At 43.5% G+C, this 22,908-nt stretch overlaps 1 protein-coding gene and 1 long non-coding RNA gene across 3 annotated transcripts; one reads left to right on the top strand and one right to left on the bottom strand.

The window, feature by feature from the left end:
- Positions 1-1,018: 1,018 nt before the first annotated feature.
- On the bottom strand, positions 1,019-22,168 carry tex264b (testis expressed 264, ER-phagy receptor b). Of its 2 annotated transcripts, none has more exons than XM_011613936.2 (4): positions 21,717-22,167; positions 17,712-17,927; positions 7,999-8,164; positions 1,019-2,325 (listed from the first exon to the last, which is right to left on the bottom strand). In XM_011613936.2, the coding sequence occupies exons 1-4, from the start codon at positions 21,969-21,971 to the stop codon at positions 2,048-2,050; spliced, it is 915 nt and encodes a 304-aa protein (XP_011612238.1). In that variant the 5' UTR covers positions 21,972-22,167; the 3' UTR covers positions 1,019-2,047. The 2 variants fall into 2 exon arrangements, with proteins under 2 accessions (XP_011612238.1, XP_029682206.1); XM_029826346.1 differs by lacking the exon at positions 1,019-2,325 and adding an exon at positions 2,344-7,474 and having other exon boundaries at positions 21,717-22,168.
- LOC115246817 (uncharacterized) lies at positions 9,264-12,119 on the top strand. The gene is made up of 3 exons (XR_003885892.1): positions 9,264-9,410; positions 9,525-9,681; positions 11,870-12,119. It is a non-coding gene; the product is annotated as an uncharacterized lncRNA (long non-coding RNA).
- Positions 22,169-22,908: the final 740 nt, after the last annotated feature.

Genomic DNA, 22,908 nt, shown 5'->3' on the forward strand with positions numbered 1-22,908 from the left:
TGGCTAAACTGAGAGTCCACAGGGTCAAGTTCTCCTCACACTGATGGGCACAAAGCTGTGAAATAGAAAAGAAAACACCGAAGGCGTAGGCTCGGGACAGGTTGACATTATTTCACTTTTGTTAAGCACGCAATGCTAATAGCGCGCTATTTAGCACGTCACTCAAACCTATCATTGCAAGCAGAGGGTGTTATACCAGCCGTCTTTCTGCTGGGGAAAATTGGTAGACTACCAGTAAGCGTTAACGTTAGCTGCTGTAAACCAACCCTGGCATTCAGGCTGACAACAAGGGATAATAACATCGCCCGTGCATTTCATGCACCTTTTGAAAAAATGCAAACCCTCTCTATTAAATGTGGAGCAAAGACTGAGACCAAGTCTGTTCTTTTGGGCCCCTGTCTGTAGGAATGGCCTCAGAAAACATGATCTACCCCCCCTTCTGAAACCTTTCTGTGCCAGTGAGTGATATTTAGCAGCATCTAGTGGTGAAAATCCAGAGGACAGAAAGTGTCGGACATGGAAATGCCTTTTCCACCTCTGCAGTACCGAATCTTTACAGTTTTGGGCTTTGCTGTTTTAGATAGATTTAGAAATCAGCACTGTAACACTGGATCTAGTAAAGCTAAAGTTTAATACAATTTTACAGTCTGGTTCTTTTCAACCACAGTTACAGGTCCTGGAACGGGTTTCACACTTAATTACACACAAAGTGAGTTTCACTTTTATTTCTAAAGCTCATCCGTCTCACTTTAACTTCATCCTCAGGGGATTCGGTCTCATATTTGGAGTGATCAGCATTTAGATTAGAAAGGTAAACACCCTCTAGATCATCTAAGAGTTGTCAGCTAAAGCTCAGCATTCTGCCAATTAATTCTCTGGGGCAACACCAACTTCAATTAATTAATGGATGAGTTGAGCCTGTTTGTTTTTGCCCTCCCAGTGGAATGAGAACCACCTTTTTTTAAAAAAAAACAAAACAAAACAAATCACAGCGCATCAGCCTCACGCTGCTATAGTCTTATTTTTTCCACATTGTTTATTTGAAAATGGAACCAATAGTCGAAATTACATAAACATCATTGCATTTCTGCACCGTGGGCGTGGAACTGCTGCCGTCATCAGGGCGAGCAGTGAGTCAGTGAGCCGGCCGTTGCTTAAAGTTGAGATGAAACACCCGCATCTTCTCGTGGGATTCAAGTCGGTGGACGGCTCGGCTGCGCAACCTTTGCAGAACCCACGTGAGGGAATCGGAGCCAACGGTCCAGCAATTACAGTTTTATTGTCAAGCACCCGGGATAAAAGACAGATCAGACAACTGCTGACAACAACCCAGGAATGCTCATCTCTCACTTGACTCCCGCCTGAAATGTACAGAGAGCCTTCTCTCTCATTAGACAACAAACCCCCTGAGATCACCCTGCCAAGAGGTGCTCAGTGTGATCTTGTTTGTGAGAAGATAAAAGATTTGAATAAGACTGGACATATATTCCAGGCTGGGGGGTCATCGGGTGGTCTTCTATGACGCGGCTGCAGCAAAGATAACAAAAGAAAAACAGATGTGGTCCAGGAAGTGCACAGGAAGACGGTGAGACCATACTCGGCCCTGGAAACAAGTAACATTTAAGCTCATCACAGTGTCACACAAAGCATTCAAAGAAATCCCTTTTAAAAAGGTGCAAGTGCAGCAGCGCGCTTTAGCAGAAGCAGTGAATGCTGATCATTTAAATCCTTCGTTAAAGAGTCAAGAAGAGTGACTTAAAAAGGCTCAGGCAGATTAAATTCAAGTCTGAAACACTGTGGCTAAACGCTAAAGAGGCTAATCAGTACACTTACTGCAATTTAAAACAATGAGACAAATCCAAGTAAACAACAGGAACTGATGGGAACTCAGTAATACTGACAATGATTCCCTTTGAGGAGAGACCTGAAATTGACCTTTGAGGTTCAGGCATTACAGTTAGAGAAAACTGCTTTGGGCCATTATATTGGATTTTTGAACAATTCATTAACTGTATAAAGCCAACAACACAGAGATCTCGCTCAATATTTACTCTTCTTCTTCAACAACATCCCGCCATGCAACAGCAGGAGACTCTGAGCTCTTCGGGTTGGATTTCCTATGAAGTCGTTCCTCTCTTTCCGTCTGCCGCCCTCCAGTTTGCTCACAGTTCAGGTCTTTAAATGTGATTTCCCCTGAACTTCTGCCTCTGTTCTTCTCATGCCGGACGGATGCGGAGCGGCTCCGGGACTCCCACACTGACGACTCTCCGCTGCCTGACGAGAGCTCCTCCGTCCCTGAGCTGCTCTCGCTGCTCCAGTCTCCATCTATGAAGCAAGCAGGGGGTGCACAGATGGTAAGATGACTTTTACAAACAAAATACTTGAGAAACAGCCCAAAAATCAGAACTGGGGATTTCGCCAAAATCTGGATGGTGGTAACTGTAAAGCAAGCTGCTTATTTCCCGAATTGTGTGACTAAAACCTATAGTTTAGTATATATGTATAAATAGGAAGTGGTGATGCAAGGTTTCATAACATAGTAGGTTGCTTTATGATCAAAAGTTATTCCCAAATGTAATAAGCTCTCCCTTGGCCCATCATCATGCGAGTTAACTGAAATGTCGGCATGCTCAAATATAATGTTAAGCATCTTAGCTTAGCCTGGAGGCAGCTTGTCTTGACCCGACTGTGGCAGGATGCCAAGCTCACTAAAATTCACAGGCGGGAAAACAGGTCTGGACCAAATCAGGTTTTATTCACCCAATAGTCGTTCCACAAAAGTACGAAGAAAAACCCCACGGCGGTCCTTGAGAAGAGTCATTGCAGATAACTTTTGGGAGCCTTCAGTGTTTAGATGTCTCCGGGCTTTCAGCAAAGTTTCTCAGGTTTTCCTTCATATATTGGCTGGAAAACTCTTCTGGTATTGATGGAGAACCACAGGTGCAGGAAATATCAGCGCTTCTGTATCTGGGTAAGTTATCAGCTGCTTCATGACCCGAAGGTGGATTATCAAACAGAGCAGGAGAACATTCCAGCTCCACAAAAGCAAAGAATCGGAAAAGTCTGTCTGTTTCCCCGAATGAGCGTGACGCTCGCTGCACCTTTTGTGGTTGCTAATGAACTATGGGATGTGCAGCAACACCTTTGCCTGAATTCTGAGCTCAAGATAGACCCCGCTTGATTATTAGAAAGTCCTAAAGGACACGTCACTCAAAATTCAGCAGTGTTTTTTTACTACTTCTTACAGGTTAATGGGATATATTTTAATGACAAGAGGGCTGACCTTTGTCTCCCTGTCTCGGCAAATCAATATCTCACATCGAGCCGTCGTTAAGTGCTGTTACGATACCGACGCGTGGAAAACTAACCTTTCATGCGAAACAACGGGCAGAATTGGCGAAAGGCTGGTTGAAATGTTACGCCTCACAAATCCATTAAATCACAAGGTTTATTCAGCTCAGAGACTGAGGAGCCGACAAGTGGTTGAGCAGTGCTGCTCTCCCGACAACTGAAAAAGACGAGTTTGTTTTTCTGAAACCTGCTCCCCACTCCACACCGAACCAGGGCCTCAACACAAACAGAAGCGCCCGCGGGTTCATGACAGGAGCTCGACAGAGTTGAAGTGAAAGACAACATACAGCAGCGAGCAGGCGACGGGCTCAGGAGACACCAAGCTGTGAGGGGAAACATCTTTTCTTTAACGAACTTCAAAGATTTAAAAAAAAAAAGAATGGCGACAATTCGACGCTGGTCAGGGACCATGAAAGTCAGGTCTCCCGTTGAAACTTCAATCCCCAAACACAACAAACACCTCCGCTGAAAACGAAATATTCAAAAATCCAGCCTGAAATCTGCTCAGACACCTTTTTTTAAGGAAATCTAACAACATGGAGGAAGGAGAGAGATATCAAAGTGGAAAAAAGTGACTATTGACACAGAATATGAGATTGGGGGCCAGAGCAGACGCACAAGCTTGGACAAGAGCGCAGCACTGACAGTTCAAACTCATTCAAACTCAAAGAAAGTCCAAATGAAAACCTAACTTTTCGTGACCATCCGCCCACTGTGGGGTATCCAGTCCTTCACAAAAAGATAACAGAGGCTGTTAGCAGAAGGCGCACAATCAAAATTGTTTGCACATAATGCTAATAGTCTTAGCTTTAGCTGAAACATCTGCTTCAGCTGCTTAGAAAGTATCTTCATGTTCCAAAGCCCCTCGAACATAAATGTTGGTCACCTGATTTATGTATTATTGAGTGATTAGATGCAGACAAACAAATGGTTAATTAACTGACAGTCCCTTAAAACCCTTGTGAATCTTTTTTTTCTTTTTTTCGCTATGCAGACGGACCATCTATTTATAGACAGAAACGCATTGGGAATTCTAGCCACAAGCTTTTGCTGATTCATTCGCTTTCACGTCATGTGTGTGACTGATTGAGCCGAGCAAGAAATGAAATAAACCATTGGAACTCAGCGCGCTGAGCCCGAAAAGATCAACTAGTTTGGCCTCCTGTTGGTTTTTTCTGCTGCAGTTTAAAGCCTAAAGCAAGTCGCAAAATTCAATCAGCTCATGGGGGAGAAATCTCATTTGGTCTGATGCACATGAGGTATGATGTCTTCATTTTTTTTTATTTCATTTGAGGTGAAAACTGTCTCTGATTGGAGGGTTGGAGTTTAGCACTGCCCCCAGGCATCATCCTCTAAACTCATCACAGTGACGCTTGAACTTTACTGGAATGAGCTGGAGAGACAGCTTTTCAGAACACTCCAACTGATCTTAGAGCAAAATAATTACAGCGTATCAGCGCGAGATCAACACAACAATCCACGAGGCACCATGTGGCGGGACACAGCTGGGGGTTGTGCATTTTCCCTGGGTTTGACCAACACAATCTCCATTTTAGACAGCTCAGACAGCTGAGTGAGGTGTGCAACCCACACAGGAGGTCAATTTCAGATGCTAGCAGGGAAAGATTGCCCCTCTATACTCTGACGTCTTTCTGCATGTTAATCTGTTAAAAAAAAGTCCTAAAAAATGGGAGTCGTAGGAACTGATTCTGAAGTGGAGACCAGATTGATTTTATTTCAAACAGAAACGTAAAGAAATCCAATAAACAGAACCAGGGTTTTTCGATCACAGCGAGTCTTTGAAGTGCACATAAACGTGTCCGATCCAATGTTCCAGTTTCCCGATGGCTCCCAGTTATTGGAAGTTTATATTCATGGGGGTCCCATTTGGCAGACAAGCGGGGGTACAAGGGAACTATTTGACCCGGGTGGAGGACACTGGGGCCCTGGGGTAGAGGAGGGAGGGCAGTGGGAGTAGACACTGGGAAAGACACAACAGACTGGTGGAGGGAAGATGGCAACACTCCAGACACAACGAAACACAAAACTGACCAGCTGATCTTCAGAAATAGAGAAATATCGGTTCTAAAAAGCCCTCCATCTGTGTTTGATTTCGGAGACAGACGGATCCTGGCAGTGTGACTATATGGTAATAAGTGATGCGAGATCGTGAACGTCAGGTTCTTTAAAGCGGCGCTCTTGACACAGGCGGTGCCTCCCTGAATGAAAAATGTCAGAGGGTGACAGATTATTTTTCAGCTGCCGTCTTACAACGCAGGAAGTCATACGTGAGCAGAGAGCGGGGCCCATATGGGGAAGTATGGGGCTGAGGATGATAGGATGGAGTCAGTGAACCAAAGAGGCCCGTGGTGACCTGAACGCACCGCTGGCCTGCCTGAGCTGATGGTGCGGTGACGGGAGCATCGCTACCTGTCACATTATCATTCACGCTGGTGGACTCAGGCGTCACTCAAAACTCCGCATCCCTGACGGATGAAAAACTCCCCATTTGTAAACGGGGCTCTCAGAGAATCTTCAGGATGGGTGCAAGTTAGGTTTGGATTTGAGTCGTGATGCTTCAGCGCGTCGATGGCTGTTTTTACGGGAGGCAGGTCCAAGGTGGCGATATTTTATTTAGGGATTCGTCTCCTTCCCTTTATTGGTTCTATGATGCAGCGCTGATTAGAGCAGCGGAGGAGCTGCATGCCGACACATCCAGATTAAACCACAATGCGCAACCCCCCCTTTTCATTGTATGCAATATTGATTTTCAGCCCAGAGTTGCATTGGTTTTATATTTGAAAGGAGCGAGTCGTTGAAGGCAACGTGATAAATAAAAGCGATGAGTGACGGTCCTTTGCACACTGACGGTGTAATTTTATGCATTTTATTTCAAGTGTCTCAAAGCAAAATTGGTTATTTTAATAATGCCGGGGATGGGGGGGGCTCAGACAGAGAAAAGCAGCTTGAAACTGGAACTGTGAAATATGACAACTGAGCAGAAATATAAGCCATCCCTAATTATGACCTAAATGACATTAGCTCCAATGTTATGTGTTTAAAACAAAAACAAGCAATGTGAAGGGGGGAAAACAAATCATTAGATGCACCGTTAGACATTATTTTATTTTTTCAACCAATTTATTTCCCTTTTTCTTTAACAGTAAATCAGCATCAATAAAATCAGTTTCATTATGTGTCTATTCCTACGGAAGCCCTAAATGATTGCACACTTAAGTAATCACCGCTTCAATTAATGGACATGGAATCTAATTTTTTTACTCTACTTCTAAGCAAAGATTTATTATTATGTTCCTTTGGTTCTTCTTGTTGGTTTTGGGGGAATTCCTTTAGTAACCCGGCTCTTCCTCTTGGTTGGTTTCCCACTCATCAATCATCCTTACATCAGCCAATATGAGCATCAATAATTAATGGGCTGTCTGATCAGTGAAAGTGAGACGGGTGTGATGAATCTGTTCGCCTCAACTTGTACATCCACTTCATATTGAAAGTGCTTGTGTGCCTTTCACCCATGTCTTCAGTCCCAAAGTATCAGCGAGGCTTCCAACAATCCCACGGTGAGTGGCAGCAAGGTTCTAACAAAAAGCTGCAGTGTAAGGCTCTTTCATTAACACCTACAAAGGTGTCAATCACAGTTTTCTAAGGCTGCGCCGCGGAGAGAAACGAAGAGACGGCGGAGGCGATAACCAAGCCTACTGCCGAGTGTGGGAGAATAGTTGCCTCTGGTGAAATCCTCACTGTACAGCAATATTCAACAGCTTGTAAACCAATAGCGCGAAACAGTAAATAGCATCAAGTGCTCATTTTTAATGAATGGCACCTTACGCTCTTCCAGGAAATTCTTCAGCTTTGCAGTCTGCAGACTCCCATGCGTGTGGAGGATTCTGCCTGTGCTGTTAGGAACACAGACTGAAACCCAACTGCAGCAGCGGCTTACGTTAATCACTTTTGAGGTGCGCTGCAGGCTCCACAGTCCTCACAGGGTCCACGACGTTTCGCTAACCTCAGCATCCCAAAGTCTGCGTGTGCGTCGCTTTGTTGGTGTGGACAATTATGCTACGTTTAGAGCACGAATAAGCATTTCATTTTAATTGGACCATCCCTGTCAGAGGATGCAAACAAAGGAGGGAAATCAATCTATTGAGCAGAGTACATCCGACCCTGTACCATCTCTCTGTGGAACTGCTCTTAACATGCATGGCTGGACTGACTGATTAACCTGGGCCTGTTAGTCGGAGGAATTCAATTTCAAATGACTTCAGTCGGACAACTGTGGCACGATTACATCTGCTGGATTCACAAAAACGAATTTTGTTTCCCCATCATGTAAACACAAGGACCGGACAGCTCATTAGCAGCTTAAGAGGTGTCCGGTCCATTTTGCCGGCATCAATAGAAGACAATCGGAATTACAGTTAAACTTGGATCAGTGGTGGTGAAACAGATGCTCTGAATGTGAATGTGTTTTTGTAATTCAATAATACGGTAATAAATTATTATTATTAATACAGTATTGATTCTGGGGTTTCGGATGAACCATTCTTAAAAAATTCCACTGATAGTTTTCAGAAGTGCTTCGTGTTAACAGAATCGATTTGATGGTGCTGAGCAGCATGAAGGTGATACCTGAGATTTCTGAGTCACTCTGCAGTCCATCCTTTACCGGCGGCCTCCTTTCTACCCGCCGGACTTCGGGGACATAAAAATCTCCCTGGCGAGCCAGTGGTGCCATGAAATGGATCTGACCGTCCCTGTAGATCTCGAGGAACGGGTGTGCGCACAGCCTCTTCTCCTGAAAGAGAGGAATTATCTGAGTGGGGGGAAGGTGGAAACAGATCAACGAGGTCAACATATAGGCTTTCAAACGCCCTAGTGCACCGCCCTTAATAAACAGCTGATGTCTTCAGCATCTGTAATGGATTCTGCAGCACCTCAATGCAAGCATGGACTCGCCAGTGATCCCACCCTTCTGAGTGAAAATAACATGTGAAACCCTCCCCACCCCCTGAACTAATACAAACCTCTTTCACCCGCCTTCACACCTCACAGACAGCACCCCCGCAATCTTCGTGAAGGCGCAGCGTCCGCACTTCCTCCGGAAGCTTCGCGCGATGGGGACCACGCTGCCTCTTCAGGCTCATTAACCTTTCATCTCCTATACTTTGTCATTCTGCTCATGCACAGCCGCCGCCTGTTACTATCACACTTCTGGCATATGCTAAATGTCAAGCAATGTCGGCAAACACTCTGGAGCAACACTCCAGGATCTCCAATCAGCTGCAGAGATCACTTGCATCAACTGGCTGAAACAGGTCTAAGCGTCACTTGACCGCAGTCGGATGTGAAGTAGAGGCAGCTTAATCTTTTTCAGGCGATCCGATGTGGAGATAAGCTCACGTTCTAATGTGGTAAAGATCTCTGTACTCACAGCCCGAGCTCTTTCTCCTTCCACAAACCTGGGCCGTACTTGAGCTTTATCACAGATAAGGAGCATAAATAATTTGTTATGTATGTCAAATTCATGATATCCCTGCAAGGTTGGAAACTATTAGGATTGTTATCATTTCCTGACAGATCCGGGTAGTCCCGAGTCCCCCTGGTTTCCCTTGCTGACGTTCTAGTTTTGAGGAGAGTGGTGACAGGCGGACTGTTTAACGGTACAACGAGAACATCACACGCAGGATCTGATAATCGGGCGTCTGGGCTGAGCAGATAGACATAAGATAGGATCCTTCCAGCAGACAGGCGGCGTCTCTTCAGACTCGGGCTTGTCATCTCTCTCGCCATCTGTTTTCGGAGCCTAATTATGACAGCGGTGACGTTTCCTCTCGCGCCATCAGCGGGAACAACATTATAAATCTCGGCATTTTCGCCGCATTAATTATTGGCACACTCCCCTTCGGAATCATTTGTTTTTCTTTACCGGCTCATCTGGATCTGCGTGTTGCAGGCTGTCGGTGTGAGGCCATTCCTGCTCATATGGTCTTGTCATTTAGATGGAAATAGTCCAGCCTGGCGAATCAGGAAAACCTTCTTGGGTATTATATAAAATGGCAATTTGATTGACTGGTTTGAATTCTGGGCTGACGGAACGCAGCTTTTTTTAAAACAAAACAAAACTTTTGCTCAAACAAAAAAGTTTTCTGTTGCAGGGACTTGTGTTGTTTCATCTACTTCGCACAGCGCGGGTTCTCGGGAAAAAAAATGCATCAAATCGGCACTGGAATATTCACATATGAGAACTACTTCTTGGAAAAAGGTGAAGAGGTGGGAACTCCTGACATTTGGCAAACACTGACGGTCATAGAGGTAATTAAAGATTCAAGAAATGCTAATTCATGCAGAGATGAATATTCAGGGTTGGGCCGTCTGTACGTGGGCCGTCTGTGCGTATGCTTAACGGCAGACACACTGTGACTGAGTTGGTCTCACTACAAACATTGTTTGGATGGACGCGACCATGATACAGTAGTTGATGGAGATATCTGACAGGAAGCTGAATCTGATTCCAATATCCTTCGTAAACTGGCCAAAAAATGGCAGTTAAAAGAATGAACGCTGGCAAAGGTTCGTAGAATGTTGAAACGACAATCTGCTGATTTAGATCCCCGAGTTGGTCTGATCCACCAATGGTTTCAGCTTCGTGGCTTCACTCGGGGGAGCTGGATGGAAGGACAGCAAAAACAGGATCTGCCACCACCAGTGTCCCAACTTTATCCCAAAAAACTGTCCAAGGAAGGATGAAAAGCTTAAAACCATTTCTAGAAGTGCACGATATTGATTGCTTACCAGCCAAAACCCTCCGAGTTATCAGCTCCAATCAAAAAGGACTCTCCTGCTTTGACGGGAGACCTTCAAATGCCGTTTTAGGCCGTCAGGTCTGGGCACCTTCACCATTCACGCGCCCACACAGGGAGGCTGAGGCCATTACCTTCACCCACTGCAAGCAACACCAGTGAGCCTCGTAGGGAGGACAGGTCAGCTTCTGTGCGTCCTATAAACAGCAGACCTGGGACATAGGTCAGGCCACTAATTAGTCCAGCAGTGGAATCAGTGAGACAAAGTGTCTCTGGCAGCCTTCTATAATTGGGTAGGGGGGTTGTGAGTAGTGCACCTATTGATTTTTGCTTGATCATTTCTATACTTTGCTATCACGGTCTTTGCCCAGGAGGCTACTCCCAGAACAGTTCAGTGTAAACATTTTATAGTAAGGTCATAATTTCTGCCTTCAGGGGAGGGGAACAGCAACATTTGAAGAGCAATAGAGTTTTATTTCATGGTATTATTATAGCGTGAAAGGCCTGGGAAATAAGGCTTTGCCCTTTTCATAACCAGTATGAATCAAAATGAAGTCCCAGTTTAGAACACAACCCTGGTAAAGTTGCCAAAAGAATCCGTCAGGAACATTAGACGTTACCATAAAAGGTTCACGTGCACTTTAATTCACCTTGCAAACTAAGAATTGGTGAGTCTAAATGAGGGAGAACATGTGCTCTGCTCAGAGTGTCCTCAAAACACCCCGAGTTCTTTGAGTTCCTGCTAAAGCTCCACTGGCGTTGTGAGAGGAAGTAAGAAGTTGTACATAACCAGATCCTTAATAACAGGCAAAATTAGCTGATCGATGTGCCAACACAAATAAGCTGCTAGTTGGGTGATTTGTGACAGGATCTATCCCTATAGTATATGTAAACTGATCAATACTAATTCTAGTTTGATGCCCGTAAATCATTGTGAAAACCACTCTGTTTACATCAGGGGGCTATATACCCTCTAGGACATGTGTGTCCGGAGATACATGAGGAGAAAATTCATCCGTTCGCACGTCGCTCTCCTCAGAGCCTTTTAAGAGACATGAACCTCAGGAAGGACCCCTGCTGAGACGGGCAGCCGTCTATTTTAGCAACAAGCACACGGCTGAGCGGGGCCGCGTCAAGCTGCGTGGGTTGAGGAAGTGTTTCTTTTCAGCCGCCAAACGATCGGTTTGAGATGGACACAAACAGCAACCTCTGCCTCTGCAGAGACCACTGTTCTCATCCCTGTGTGAACCAGGCAAAGGGTTCTTTTAGAACGACCATTAAAGCTCCAGCACATACCACTCATCAGGAGCTCATAAAAAGCAAGTTCAACTCATTCGAACACTTTAATTTGCCCGTTTGTTCTTTCCTGCAGTTATTCTCTCCAAATTGACCTATCAAGCTCCAGCCACTGATTAAACCATTAATAACCTTTTCCTAAAACTCGAAATAGCTTGTTTGATGGTTCGCTGATGACAAAACTCAATTCAACCTTAAAGTGACTTGGTTCTAATTGCCTTTCCTCATTTCTTATGAGGGGAATCTTCCTTTGTCCTGCTGCAAAGCTCTCTTTACCTTCATCTGGAGTTTCGAATCAGGACCGATTCCAGCAGACATGCCTGGAGAGCAGTCAGCACAGACAGAGCTCTTCACAAAAGTCCAAGCGCTGTAATATAAGATAAAATCTCACTTTCATTTCACAGTGGCCAGGATTGCTGTCACTATACTGGGATTTGGAGACACTGCCAGGAAGCACACATGACATCACTGAAGTGGTCAGGTGGGTTGAGACCACCCAAAAAACAAAAAGCCCGGAGTCGTAAAATATATGTAATAAACAATATATATGTCAGAATAGCCAGCAATATTTCATGTTATGCACAATGAAAGAAAGAATAATTAATTGTGCAAATAGGACATTTTGCTATATGATCCCAGTTGATGTTTTATGCGTAACAGTCTGGAAAGTCAGACAGCTGATATTGTTGGGAGGCAGTCAAACTGTGCCTTACCACTGCTGTCACTGCTGCAGGTATAATTTGCCTCCACAGCCTCCCAGCACATCGCTGGAGCTTTGCTCTTGAATGTTGCAGCAGGAACTGTAGTTTTATAACTTTTGTGACTTCTAATCTGTATAAGTGAGCTTCTTCTACATGTGTTGTGCCAGAGCGAGGAGAGAAATACTGCTAAATATATACTGATATATACTTTCTATAGTAGTCTAGGGATATAAAGAAGTACATCACTGTAAATAGCATATAAAGATGCTTTTAGTAGCTGCCATTATTAACTTTAGAAATGTGTCTCTTTAATCACACTTCATTCTTCTGCACGGCATTTTTCATTTTGACATTTTCTTCCAGTGGATCTCAGTAAATACATAAAATCCTTGATTTCCTTTGCTGGCTATTTTCATCAGAGATCAAAGAGTTGCAAAGGGTGCATGGAAATAACATCCATTAACGCTCGAGTCCTCTTCCCGCGATGCTGTTGTCACCATCCAAAAGGCTTTAAAAGACACTAAAGACGCGCTGTGCAAAATTGAGCTCTGCTTGTAAGTATTCAGAAGTCAAGCATACTGGAAATGGTGACCTTTGTTAGAAAATCCATCTCACATACATCTGCTAAAAGACTGCAGAGCCAATATTAATAAAATACCCATGTCATTTCCTCGGACAGCACATCCCACCACTTTATTCAGTGTATTACTGGCTTTAATCACACAGCGAAGGGGTATTGGACCACTCATCTTCTACATATTATTACTCTGCCTTCTTGCTTCACTTCAGCTGTACCTGCCGTTGGTGGAAGTTTCGCCAACACGAACTCCTTCATCACAGCCGACACAGCGAGGCGTTGGGGGAACAAGTGTTAAAAACTGCCCACAGTTCTTAGAAGCACTAACGTCTAATGCCGCTGTGTCTGCTATTGCATATTGAATGTATTTCAGACCATTTTAAGTTCTTTAACAAAGTGGAGGATGCACTGAGTCATCACTGTTACTTTCATTATTGACTAAGCTGAATCAAACTTGTACTTTTTACCCGGTAGCACTTTTACTTTTTACCCGGTAGCAAAAACTAAAAATGTCAAATGAAAACCATTAAAAAGGAATCACATCCAGTCCTGCAAAAAACACAAGCTGAAAAGAACAGCACTATTTTCTTTCCCTGGACTTTCTTGTCCTCTTCTTCTCTAAATTTCACCCAATAAAGTCACCGTATTACGACTGTATCTATTCCGCTCTGCTGTGCTACAAGCTAATTTGGAATGTCACAGTAAATCCACCACAGTGATTCCTCAATATAACCGTCCTTTCAAATATTTTCTAAGAGTCCTATTGCTACACAAAAAGAGTACCGGTAGATAAAGGGAGCCAGTCCCTGTTTTCAGCCCTTTGCAGAATTCACTTCATTTTAAAGCCCCAAATCAGGACACAAAGAGGGCTGAAGACATAATGAGTGACAGTAGTCGCTGCCACTGCAAACAATCCAGGTGTCACTCAAGCGACAGCGTTCTTAACACGGACTCATTCAGCCCTGACAAATGAACACGGGCTGCCTGGAAGTCGGCCAGCTGAACGAAGCAGTTAAGTCCTAAGCCTATTTTTTATCTCTTTCCACTCTATAGGTGGGCGGCTGAGGTCCCAAACCTCTGCACCGCCGTCAGGTGCCCCCACCCTATCGTCATTCTCATACTTGAATGCTTCAGAATTGGCTCTCAGATTGCTTTTCAGAGGATCCCTCCAGAGAGCACTGGAGAAAATTCCTTTAATTTGCATTTCAATCTTAACAACGGCCGTGACGGAGCTGTCGGACTTGTAACCAACATATTCACTCAGTGGTCACTTTATTAGGTACAGTGTGCTAATAAAAGGTTGGATCCAATTTAGCCTTCAGAACTGCCTAAATTCTTCGTGGCATACCTTCATCAAGGTGTTGGAAACATTCCTGAGGAATTTTGCTCCATAATACCACAATATCCATAATGCTGACATAATACCAATTTTTGGGGCTGCACATCTATGATGAGAATCTCCTGTTCCGCCACACCCCAAAAGGGCTCTATTGGATAGAGATCTGGTGACTGTGGAGGCCACTGGAGGACAGCGAACTCATTGTGGTGTTCCACAGACCAGTTTGAGATGATTTGAGCTTTGTGACACGGTGCATTATCCCCCTGGAAGATGCTCCACTGTGGTCATAAAGGGATGGATGTGGTCAGCAGCAAAACTCTGCTGTTTGAACAATGTTCAGTTGGTACCGAGGGGCCCAAAGTGTGCCGAGAAAATATCCCCCACACCTTTACACCATCAGCAGCCTGAACCGTAGATACAAGGCAGGATGGATCCATGCTTCCATGCTGTTTACGCCAAATTCTGACTCGACCATCTGAGCGTTGCAGCTGAAATCGAGACTTCCTCAGGTTTCCATGTGTTGGGTGATGCATTTCTGCATCTGCCATAATGTTGCCTGTCTATCATCTGGAACCAGTCTGCCCATCCTCCTCTGACCTCTCACATCAACAAGACCTTTACGTCCACACGACTGCTGCTCACTGGGTATTTTCAGAAGCTGCGGCTTCTGAAATACTCAGAGGAGCCTGTCTGGCACCAACAACCATACCGCCTTCAAAGTCACTTAAACCCCCTCTCCTCCCCGTCCTGATGCTCTGTTTGAAATTCAGCGATTTGTCTCGACCATGTCTCCAAGGCTGAATGCATTGATCTGCGGCCATGTGATAGGCTGATTGGCTACCTAATAAAGTGAGTTTCCCAGAGACAGAACTGTATGCTGTCTTTCTTGTACTTCTGGGGGCATCCTGTGGGGGTCCTTTGGGGATTGGGTTATCCAGGTTCGAATCTAACTACTCGGACAGTACAGGTGCACTTTTGTGCAATTTTTTGGAGGAAAGCTGCGATTTATTCAATAGCAGAGGCAGTTTGGAGGGTGACTACTGCCAGCCCTGCAAACTACCGGGCAAGTTAAAAGCCCTCCTAAAATGATCACTAAACCACTAAGCTCAATCTGCACATCCTGACTGATGAAAAATGGTAAAATGGCTGTGGGCATGTGCGATTTATTCCATATCTAAAAATATCTGCAGATCTTAAACTGTAAACAACCCCCAGCGGCTGATCTTGATCGGGAGCGACACTGCAGTAGAAGATAAAGTTTAAATCTGATCAATCATATGTAGATGCGACATTTAACACCAACAGTAGGTTCCCAATTGCAGAAGGATGAAAGTCGCATTTGAAGGTTTGACAAGGCTCCTGTGGGAAACAGCAGCTTGCTTGGTCACACACAGCACATCTGTCAAAGGATGCCGGCTGATTATGTGTAATAATATCATATAATGAAGAGACTGTACAGAAATGAGCGGAGATGGTTCATTATAGTCCATTCAGGACATTGTGAAATGAAATTAGACCTAATTGAAAATGCTCGCACTATTCACGTAAGTACTCACACCTCAGAGTTTTCAGTTGTGATTTTTAGACTGAGGGAGAAATGGAGAGAACATTCTGAGGCTGAAACTTAAAGCAGAACCTTCTTAAAATATGAGTGCGCCTACTGTTTTATTTAAATGGGCTAAAACAAAACCTGTTAAATCAAAGATGGGAAGAAAATAAAACACACATTAACTGTATTTACACCAAACACAGAATATTCAACATCGCAACTCAAACAGAGCAAGGCTATCAAGCTAACGGGCTTGGAATTTATTCAATCTGAGCTCCTTCACTATATTTCACAACATAAAAACTAACTGAATAACAATTAAATCAAGCCAGTGGTAAGCACTGCTTTGTCCAGCAAGTAATCCACACGACCTTTTCTGACCTTTTCTGTATGTACGTCACCATTAGCCGGCCCTGTGGACTGCCATCTGTGCACTGCTTTGCATCGCTCTCATGTAGACCCATACAAACTGTGAAGGGCAGTGGCTCCCACCCCAAAAACAGCTACATTTCCTACTGAGCTGAGGGGGGGGATGTATGATTTCCCCATTAGCTGCTAAAACGGGACATTTATACGGAACAAAAGAAAAAGGCATTTTATATTCAAGCCCAAACCTCTGTGCTGGCAAGAAACTTCTGTGCCCTCGAGCCAACAAATGCTCCATCGTCTGCCTTAAGATCTCGCTGAATGTCAGCAGAGTTATCAGCTCCACCTCGTGCCCGATCCATTCTCAAGGCCTGGCGACTGTGCTTGAAATAAAACTCAAGGTCTTAAGGGGTGTGTGATGTATCCCCCGCCTTTTCCAAATAAAAAAACAAAAAAAACTGGAACCGATCGATGGTGTGAGTGGGCAAATATCATGGCCAACCGTGGGGCATCGGCTCAAAGTGCCGGATGGAAATCATTCGGCCGTGACGGGCCATCCGAAATGCTGATGAGGAAGCTTGTAAAGGTCTCGCCACTTGGGATAGTTGAACTGTCAGCCATCAGCACCGAGCAAAGAAAGGGGAAACTTCTTTGAAACGAGAGGTTGCTCGTGTGCAAACTGAACTTGTATTCTTACGCATTATTATTGATCTTATTACAAAAGGTCAGTCTATTCTTATCCATCTTTTGTGACATCGCCTATATGTTAAGTTACGCTGCAACTTCCTGGATTTCTAAAGAGAACACAAATCTAATTTTGTGTTTCTGCTTATGAATTAGATCTGATAGCGCTAAGCTTTTCCGGGCTTTCCTTCCGTACAGGTCAATAAGAACATAAATGTCACCACCTTTTTCCCCCGTCAGTCATTTAAATCATTAATAGCTAGAGGGGAAATAATGGAAGGACAGACAGCCACCCACATGCTACCCGCAGAATCAGCACCGGCTACTGCAATTAGCATATTCTAACCTTGTAGTTGAGTTCAGAATCAATGTTAGCAAGTGGATAAAGTTTGTTTCGGGCTGACCTTTCAGACAGGTTAAGAGTGACTGCAGAGCCAGATTCAAACAGCACCGAAGCAGATGGCAGAGGCGGCCAGACAGGACACACTCGCACGTTCTTCCAGCCGACGCTGAGTGATTGAGACGACCTGTGGTGTCGCCACCTGTTTTGAACGCGCTGCGTAATTAAACCGCATCCACCAAACCACGCGCCCGACAGTATGACTCACTTTCCCCGCATCAACAGGGAAGCTCTCATGGAGACCGCGCGTCTTTTGACGCCATTGTCTTGACTTCACACCTACTTTTCCGCCATGAATCTCTTCCAGCTGTACACACCTATGAACTTCAGAGGAAGTTGAGAAAGTGTTGAGAGGGGGAAAAAAACACCTCATGCTTTTTTTTTTTCACAGATTTAAATTTGCTTAGTTTGAAAACACACTGTGACTCACGCGTGTGTGTGACGTACACAGGGTTGGATATTGATCATTCACATAAGGTTTAATGCATGCAGGAAAGATATTTTAAGCTACAGAGGTCACAACCCTTTGTGACCTTTGAGAGGTTACTGTTGTGGCTACATTTATGTGACTGAGTGATTAAGAAGGGTGGACAGAAGCAGCCACAGTGGCAGTAAAGGGTCAGTGGGTACCTTGATGTAATGCTGTAGCTTTGGGTAAACTCTTCCTACTCCCACAGGGACCGAGAACACCGTCCTGTGGGGGAGCGAGGTAGTGACCACGTGCGTGGCTTCAGGGAAAGAGAAGACGTTAAAGCCCGAATCCCCGCAGCGTTTGAGGAGCTCCTCGTCGGCCTTGTCTTCTCCCTCGCTCAAAATCCTGCCGACGGCATAACGACACCGCGGCCCCTGCGAACAGGGACGAGCAGATAAACAAATAATAGTGAGGAGGGGGCAGAAATGCAGAAGGATTATTGCCCATATTGAATAACTGTTATAGTATTCCATTATGAGCCCACATAATGCCATTAGTGGGTTCGGATCCTTTGGGATGACAACAGGTAGATTAATGCTGTCAGGATTTCTGAGCTTCCTGTCAACAACGTGCAAACATTAAAGATGGGATAAAATAAAGGATCTCCCTTCTGAAGTCAGCCCTTATTCCAAATTTGAAGAAAACATAAGATCATCAGTTTTCTTCAATTGGAAAGCGTCTTTTCCTCCATCTCACTGCCCATTAAAAAAGAAAGAGAGAGGGAAAAGGAGACGCTCTTTTGAGGTGCAAGACTTGCTCCCCACTGTGCTGAGCTGTGCACAACTGAAGCCTTGTGTACTGAATAAGCGAGAACGGTCCAATTTGTTTCATAAAAACCACCAAAACTGTCTTTCCAGCACAGTGTGTGAGCTCCTTTCCTTCCTTGGAATCTGGCGACTTAAAGAATGTGAATTTGAATTTAAAGGAAAAGAGCTCACGTAACTTTCGGGGAACTATTTTACAAGCATTCCAGGCAGATGTGATGTTTTGGAGTCTCAGTAAAAGGCCAATAGAGGCCAAACTTAATAAAGATTTACAAAAAAAGGGAAGATTTAACAAAATTGAATAATCCCCCTCCAGTGGTGACAAAATGATCAATTACTTCTATATTGGTGACCTTCAGCTAATGTCTCCTCCCTAATATCTCCTTGTTAGAGCGGTGAATATATTTGGAATGCTTCGCACATAAGGACATTTTTTTTGACACTGGATATTTTGGGGGCTCACAGTGGGACATCTGAGCCAAGCAGAATTATTAATCATCATGGCAGAGCTCTGCATGGAGACTCCAAAACAAGGAAGTGCTGCCAAATGCACAAGCTTCTGTCTACCGTCTTAGCGTCTCCTCTTTACACTCACCAACAGACACATGTGTCACCTTTGATGCCGATTTCAGACGCTCACAACTCATCTGACGCAAAAACAAGGGTTTGGATTTCGACTGAAGGGACTGAGGCTGTGACATAACATCGGCGGTGATGCTTTGCGTTTTGGTTTTCTGCTATTTCATCACACAGGACAAATATTCAAACAATACGCACACATGCTGATCAGAGACCTCCCACAGCTGCCACGGACGTGACGTTTTTATTGGACAAGCTAAAATCCAACAAGCGAAAATGATACCGCCAACACCAATTGATGTTTTTTTTACGAGATTCTGGCATTATCGCCACCTTGTGTCCATCATGCAGAGGTGACACGAAGGCACTGACTCGGAAACCTTGATGAGGCTGGTGGAGGAGATGGGCTTAGTGGAGTAGATCCACAATGTGCTCACTGTGCGGAAAGGCAGAGAGATCTGTTCCAGCGCCGTACCCATGGCAACCAATTGTAGACCAGCCTAATTGTGGCTTAACTGTCTGTTGTCGCCTTGCAGGAAGCAAACAACTAAAATTACAAAACCCATATTTGGCTAGTAGAAACCTTACATGATCTGTACTTTTGATAATTCTCGCCGCAAATGTCGGTAGAGGGAATCTCACTATTGAGACACCAGGCATGGTGCCTCCATCTGAGAGAGAATCCCGGCGCGGAATTGCATCCTTAGGTTCAGATGCTAATGAACCAAGATCATTACGCCAATTATTTTAACTGAGATCAGGACTTGGCTGTTACCGTGCAGAGGGTCGAGGACTCGATGCTAGCCTAATTGCTGGCTTGGGGATGAGGATGAGGAATAACAAAGGGGTTTTGAAGCCGAGCTGGGAAGAGGTCACCACTGAACTCTGCCTCACATTCCAGCCAACTGTTGTCTATCAGGCTGCCACAGATTTAAGTCAATGTGGACAATCTGCATACAACAAAGGCAGAATTCTGCTTCAAATGGTTGAAATAGCAATGATGTTCTAGTTTTCTGTACTGGCATATGCAATATTGCTTGAAGCAGATTAAATATCTGGATGGTTGAATATTTATGTAGCAGAGCCGAGACACATTGCACACATGCGTGAGTAAAATAACTAGTAACAGACTGAAGAGATCAACCCTCCGTTGTCACACAGTAAATATTAATGGTCAATCCTAAGATATAGAAGACAGTGCTGGGTTAATAGTTGAATTAATGTTTGAATCACATGGAATCAGAAAGTATTTCTAGTGCTTTAACTGTTTGCAGGGGAGCACACAACAATATTGTTATGAAATTATCGGAGGACTGTAGCAGAAACATGGTCATTTGTATTTGAAGGGCTTTGTTGACCCTTTATGATGACTTTGTATTTCTTTCAAAGCAAAACATGAACACGGTGCCCAGATCGAGCATAAACAGTGGAAATCTAGTGTGCTTTTCTGTGTCAGGAAGAAACTCCTGCATACTTGTCATGTTTGATGTGCACTGCCTTGACATAAATCCTATCTTAGTGTGATCTGACCGTGTTTTCCTGTTTTCATCTGAAAACACAACAGTAAATGAAAAAGTCTCAAAACCTTCTCTCTCGTGACCAAAAGCTTGCAGCCCACTACAGAGATAATATAAAATTCTTCTTTATGTACCTGTAAACCTTCTAATGAGTGAGGTTTAAAACTGTTAATCTGACCCTCCAGACCCTCCACAGACAGCACTTAATTGCAAGGTGCAACTTTCTGTTGCGGCCCCCTCTCTTTTCCATGGGTCTATTTAAAATAAACAGCTCACACAGACTCGCTTAAAAAATGGGAACTGGCACCACATGTATTTGAGGTCCCAGAATGTTTCCTGGATTAGGTATCAGCAGATCAGTCCCAGAAGATCTTATATCCTGCTGCTTATAGAAACGGAGATGCTGCCAAAGATGAGTTCACACGGTGGAACGCTGTGAAAAGCACGTCAGAGAGAGCCTACTCACTATTGTGATTTTGTTTATCATGGGAGCCTGTGCTCTTTGGATATTTACCGGTAAGCTTTCTCATTGAGTTGGAGCTTTCATCAACATGCAGAAAATGTACCTTTTGTCATATTTTATTGAAATTCTTAATCAGGAATTGATGATTGATATCCACATACTACACAGGCCCTGTTTTCCATCTCTTCTTATAGGAAACGTTATACCAAAAGAAAAGATCATCTTATAAATTTTCATTTTCTGCTGTAGATTCTTAAAAGAATATGTTTTGCTGTTAGAGGGTGAATTAAAAGACTGGTGTTGAATAATTGACCAGTGAATATGCACACTCCCCATTACCTAAATTCCACTGCAGCTGTCCACCCTCTCAACATCTTCATGACACATTATTACCACATCATCAGTTGAGGAAATCGCTCTGCTATAATGCACAGATGGTAGTGCAAACACTTGATCACAGCAATTGTAAAAAAAACCTCCTAAAAGGAAATTCTTTCATAAAAATTACAACTTGTCTTGCAATGCAACATACTGAAGAATTTGCAACACTATTACACTTTTAAGGTATATTTGGGAAAAGATTAGTTTGAACATGACTTATAAATTTAGAACTCTGTCAACAAACGTGTAATATAGGTTAACAGAATAACTTCACTGATATTTATTGCTTTGGTAACACATAATTGATGTTGGGCATCAATGCGCCAATACCGCCATCTATCGGTGTATGCAAAAACATCCTATTTATTCTCGTCCGCAATTAAATTTGAATGAAATCATTAAATAATGTGGGCTCAAAAAAAATTAAATGGCAACTATTTTAAGAGAGCTGTGGGTTACCTTCTTAGGGTCATCATAAAATACAGCAACCTGTGGAAGCTTTGGTCCAATACTGTGAGACTCTTTAAAAAGTTGCCCGGTTGTTCTGTATGATCCTTCTTTGACTATATAGGCAAAAGTAAACTTCTTTATTGGTGGGCAGCCGGTTAGGACATTGATCCCTGAAACGAAGTTCGAATATAAAAGATGAGCAACTACTGTTATAGCAGTGAACACCGAGCTAATTACTACACACGGAATCAACCAGTCTGACATCTTCGATCACGAACGCGTAAAACTGGTATTCTTTTTGGTTTGTAAACAACCAAGGATGTTTTCGTCTAGGCTACACCATTTAAAATATAGATTTCCTAGTTTAGGACTAAGGTTTCTTTTTCAATAAATGTTTACAGTAGATGCACACGATTTTTCTTGCCGGACTTCCTGGAATGTTCCATTTCTGCCGCTCGAAGGGGTGACATTTCTTTGAAATAAGATCCTACATGAGCCCTATTAGCATATTTTATGCTGTTGTAAATATTTCAGAGCACTAATTATATATTTGTCAGCAGTATGTTCTTCTATAGCTATGTTGTATTTAATGTTCGCCATTTATTTTTTAATTGAGTCAAGTCAGGAAAAACACAATAAATAAATTTCCTGATCTCTCACCAGTCAGCCAGTGTGTAACAAAGAATAAAAACCAGGCCAGTTCGCTTATATAATGTTTGTGTCTAAGAATTAATATAATGCAACTGGTAAACAATAAGTCATTTACCACATGGTGGTATGTCCCACTTTGAGACTCCCTGAAGGCATGCAACATGCAGAAAGAATTAGTTTATTTTATTGAAAGATAACTGAAATTGCAAAAGCAATACATAACCAAACACTACAATATCCATAGGGACCTCTATGGAATCAAAACAATTCATGTCTTTTCTAAGAAATAACAATTTGAAATCAACTATGAATCAACCAAAGGGCTCAATATTTTCCTTTTCCCACAAACAGAAGCAGCAGAACTTTTTCTTGTTGTACGTGCTTGCTGATGTTTTGAGTTACATACCCTCTTCAGGTTATTTTTTGGATATTTCCAGGAAGTATCTTATTTATTGCTTTATACGTGATTTGTGCTATTTGAAAATGGATTTTAAAGTTTTGATTTTAAGGGTAGCAATTTTGTGTGATCTCTATTATGAATTACTTTAAT

The sequence above is a fragment of the Takifugu rubripes genome, chromosome 19 (genome assembly GCF_901000725.2).
Source record: "Takifugu rubripes chromosome 19, fTakRub1.2, whole genome shotgun sequence".
NCBI lineage: Eukaryota > Metazoa > Chordata > Actinopteri > Tetraodontiformes > Tetraodontidae > Takifugu > Takifugu rubripes.

What these genes read in the sequence shown, in the direction of transcription:
- tex264b (XM_011613936.2), bottom strand. Translation starts at nt 21,971, where the DNA reads ATGTCAGACTGGTTGATTCCGTGTGTAGTAATTAGCTCGGTGTTCACT. An exon ending in AGCTACAGCATTACATCAAG is followed by an intron (nt 8,165 to 17,711) that starts GTACCCACTGAC and finishes CCTCTCTTTCAG; the next exon opens with GAGAAGAGGCTGTGCGCACA. An exon ending in GAGTGACTCAGAAATCTCAG is followed by an intron (nt 2,326 to 7,998) that starts GTATCACCTTCA and finishes CTTGCTTCATAG; the next exon opens with ATGGAGACTGGAGCAGCGAG.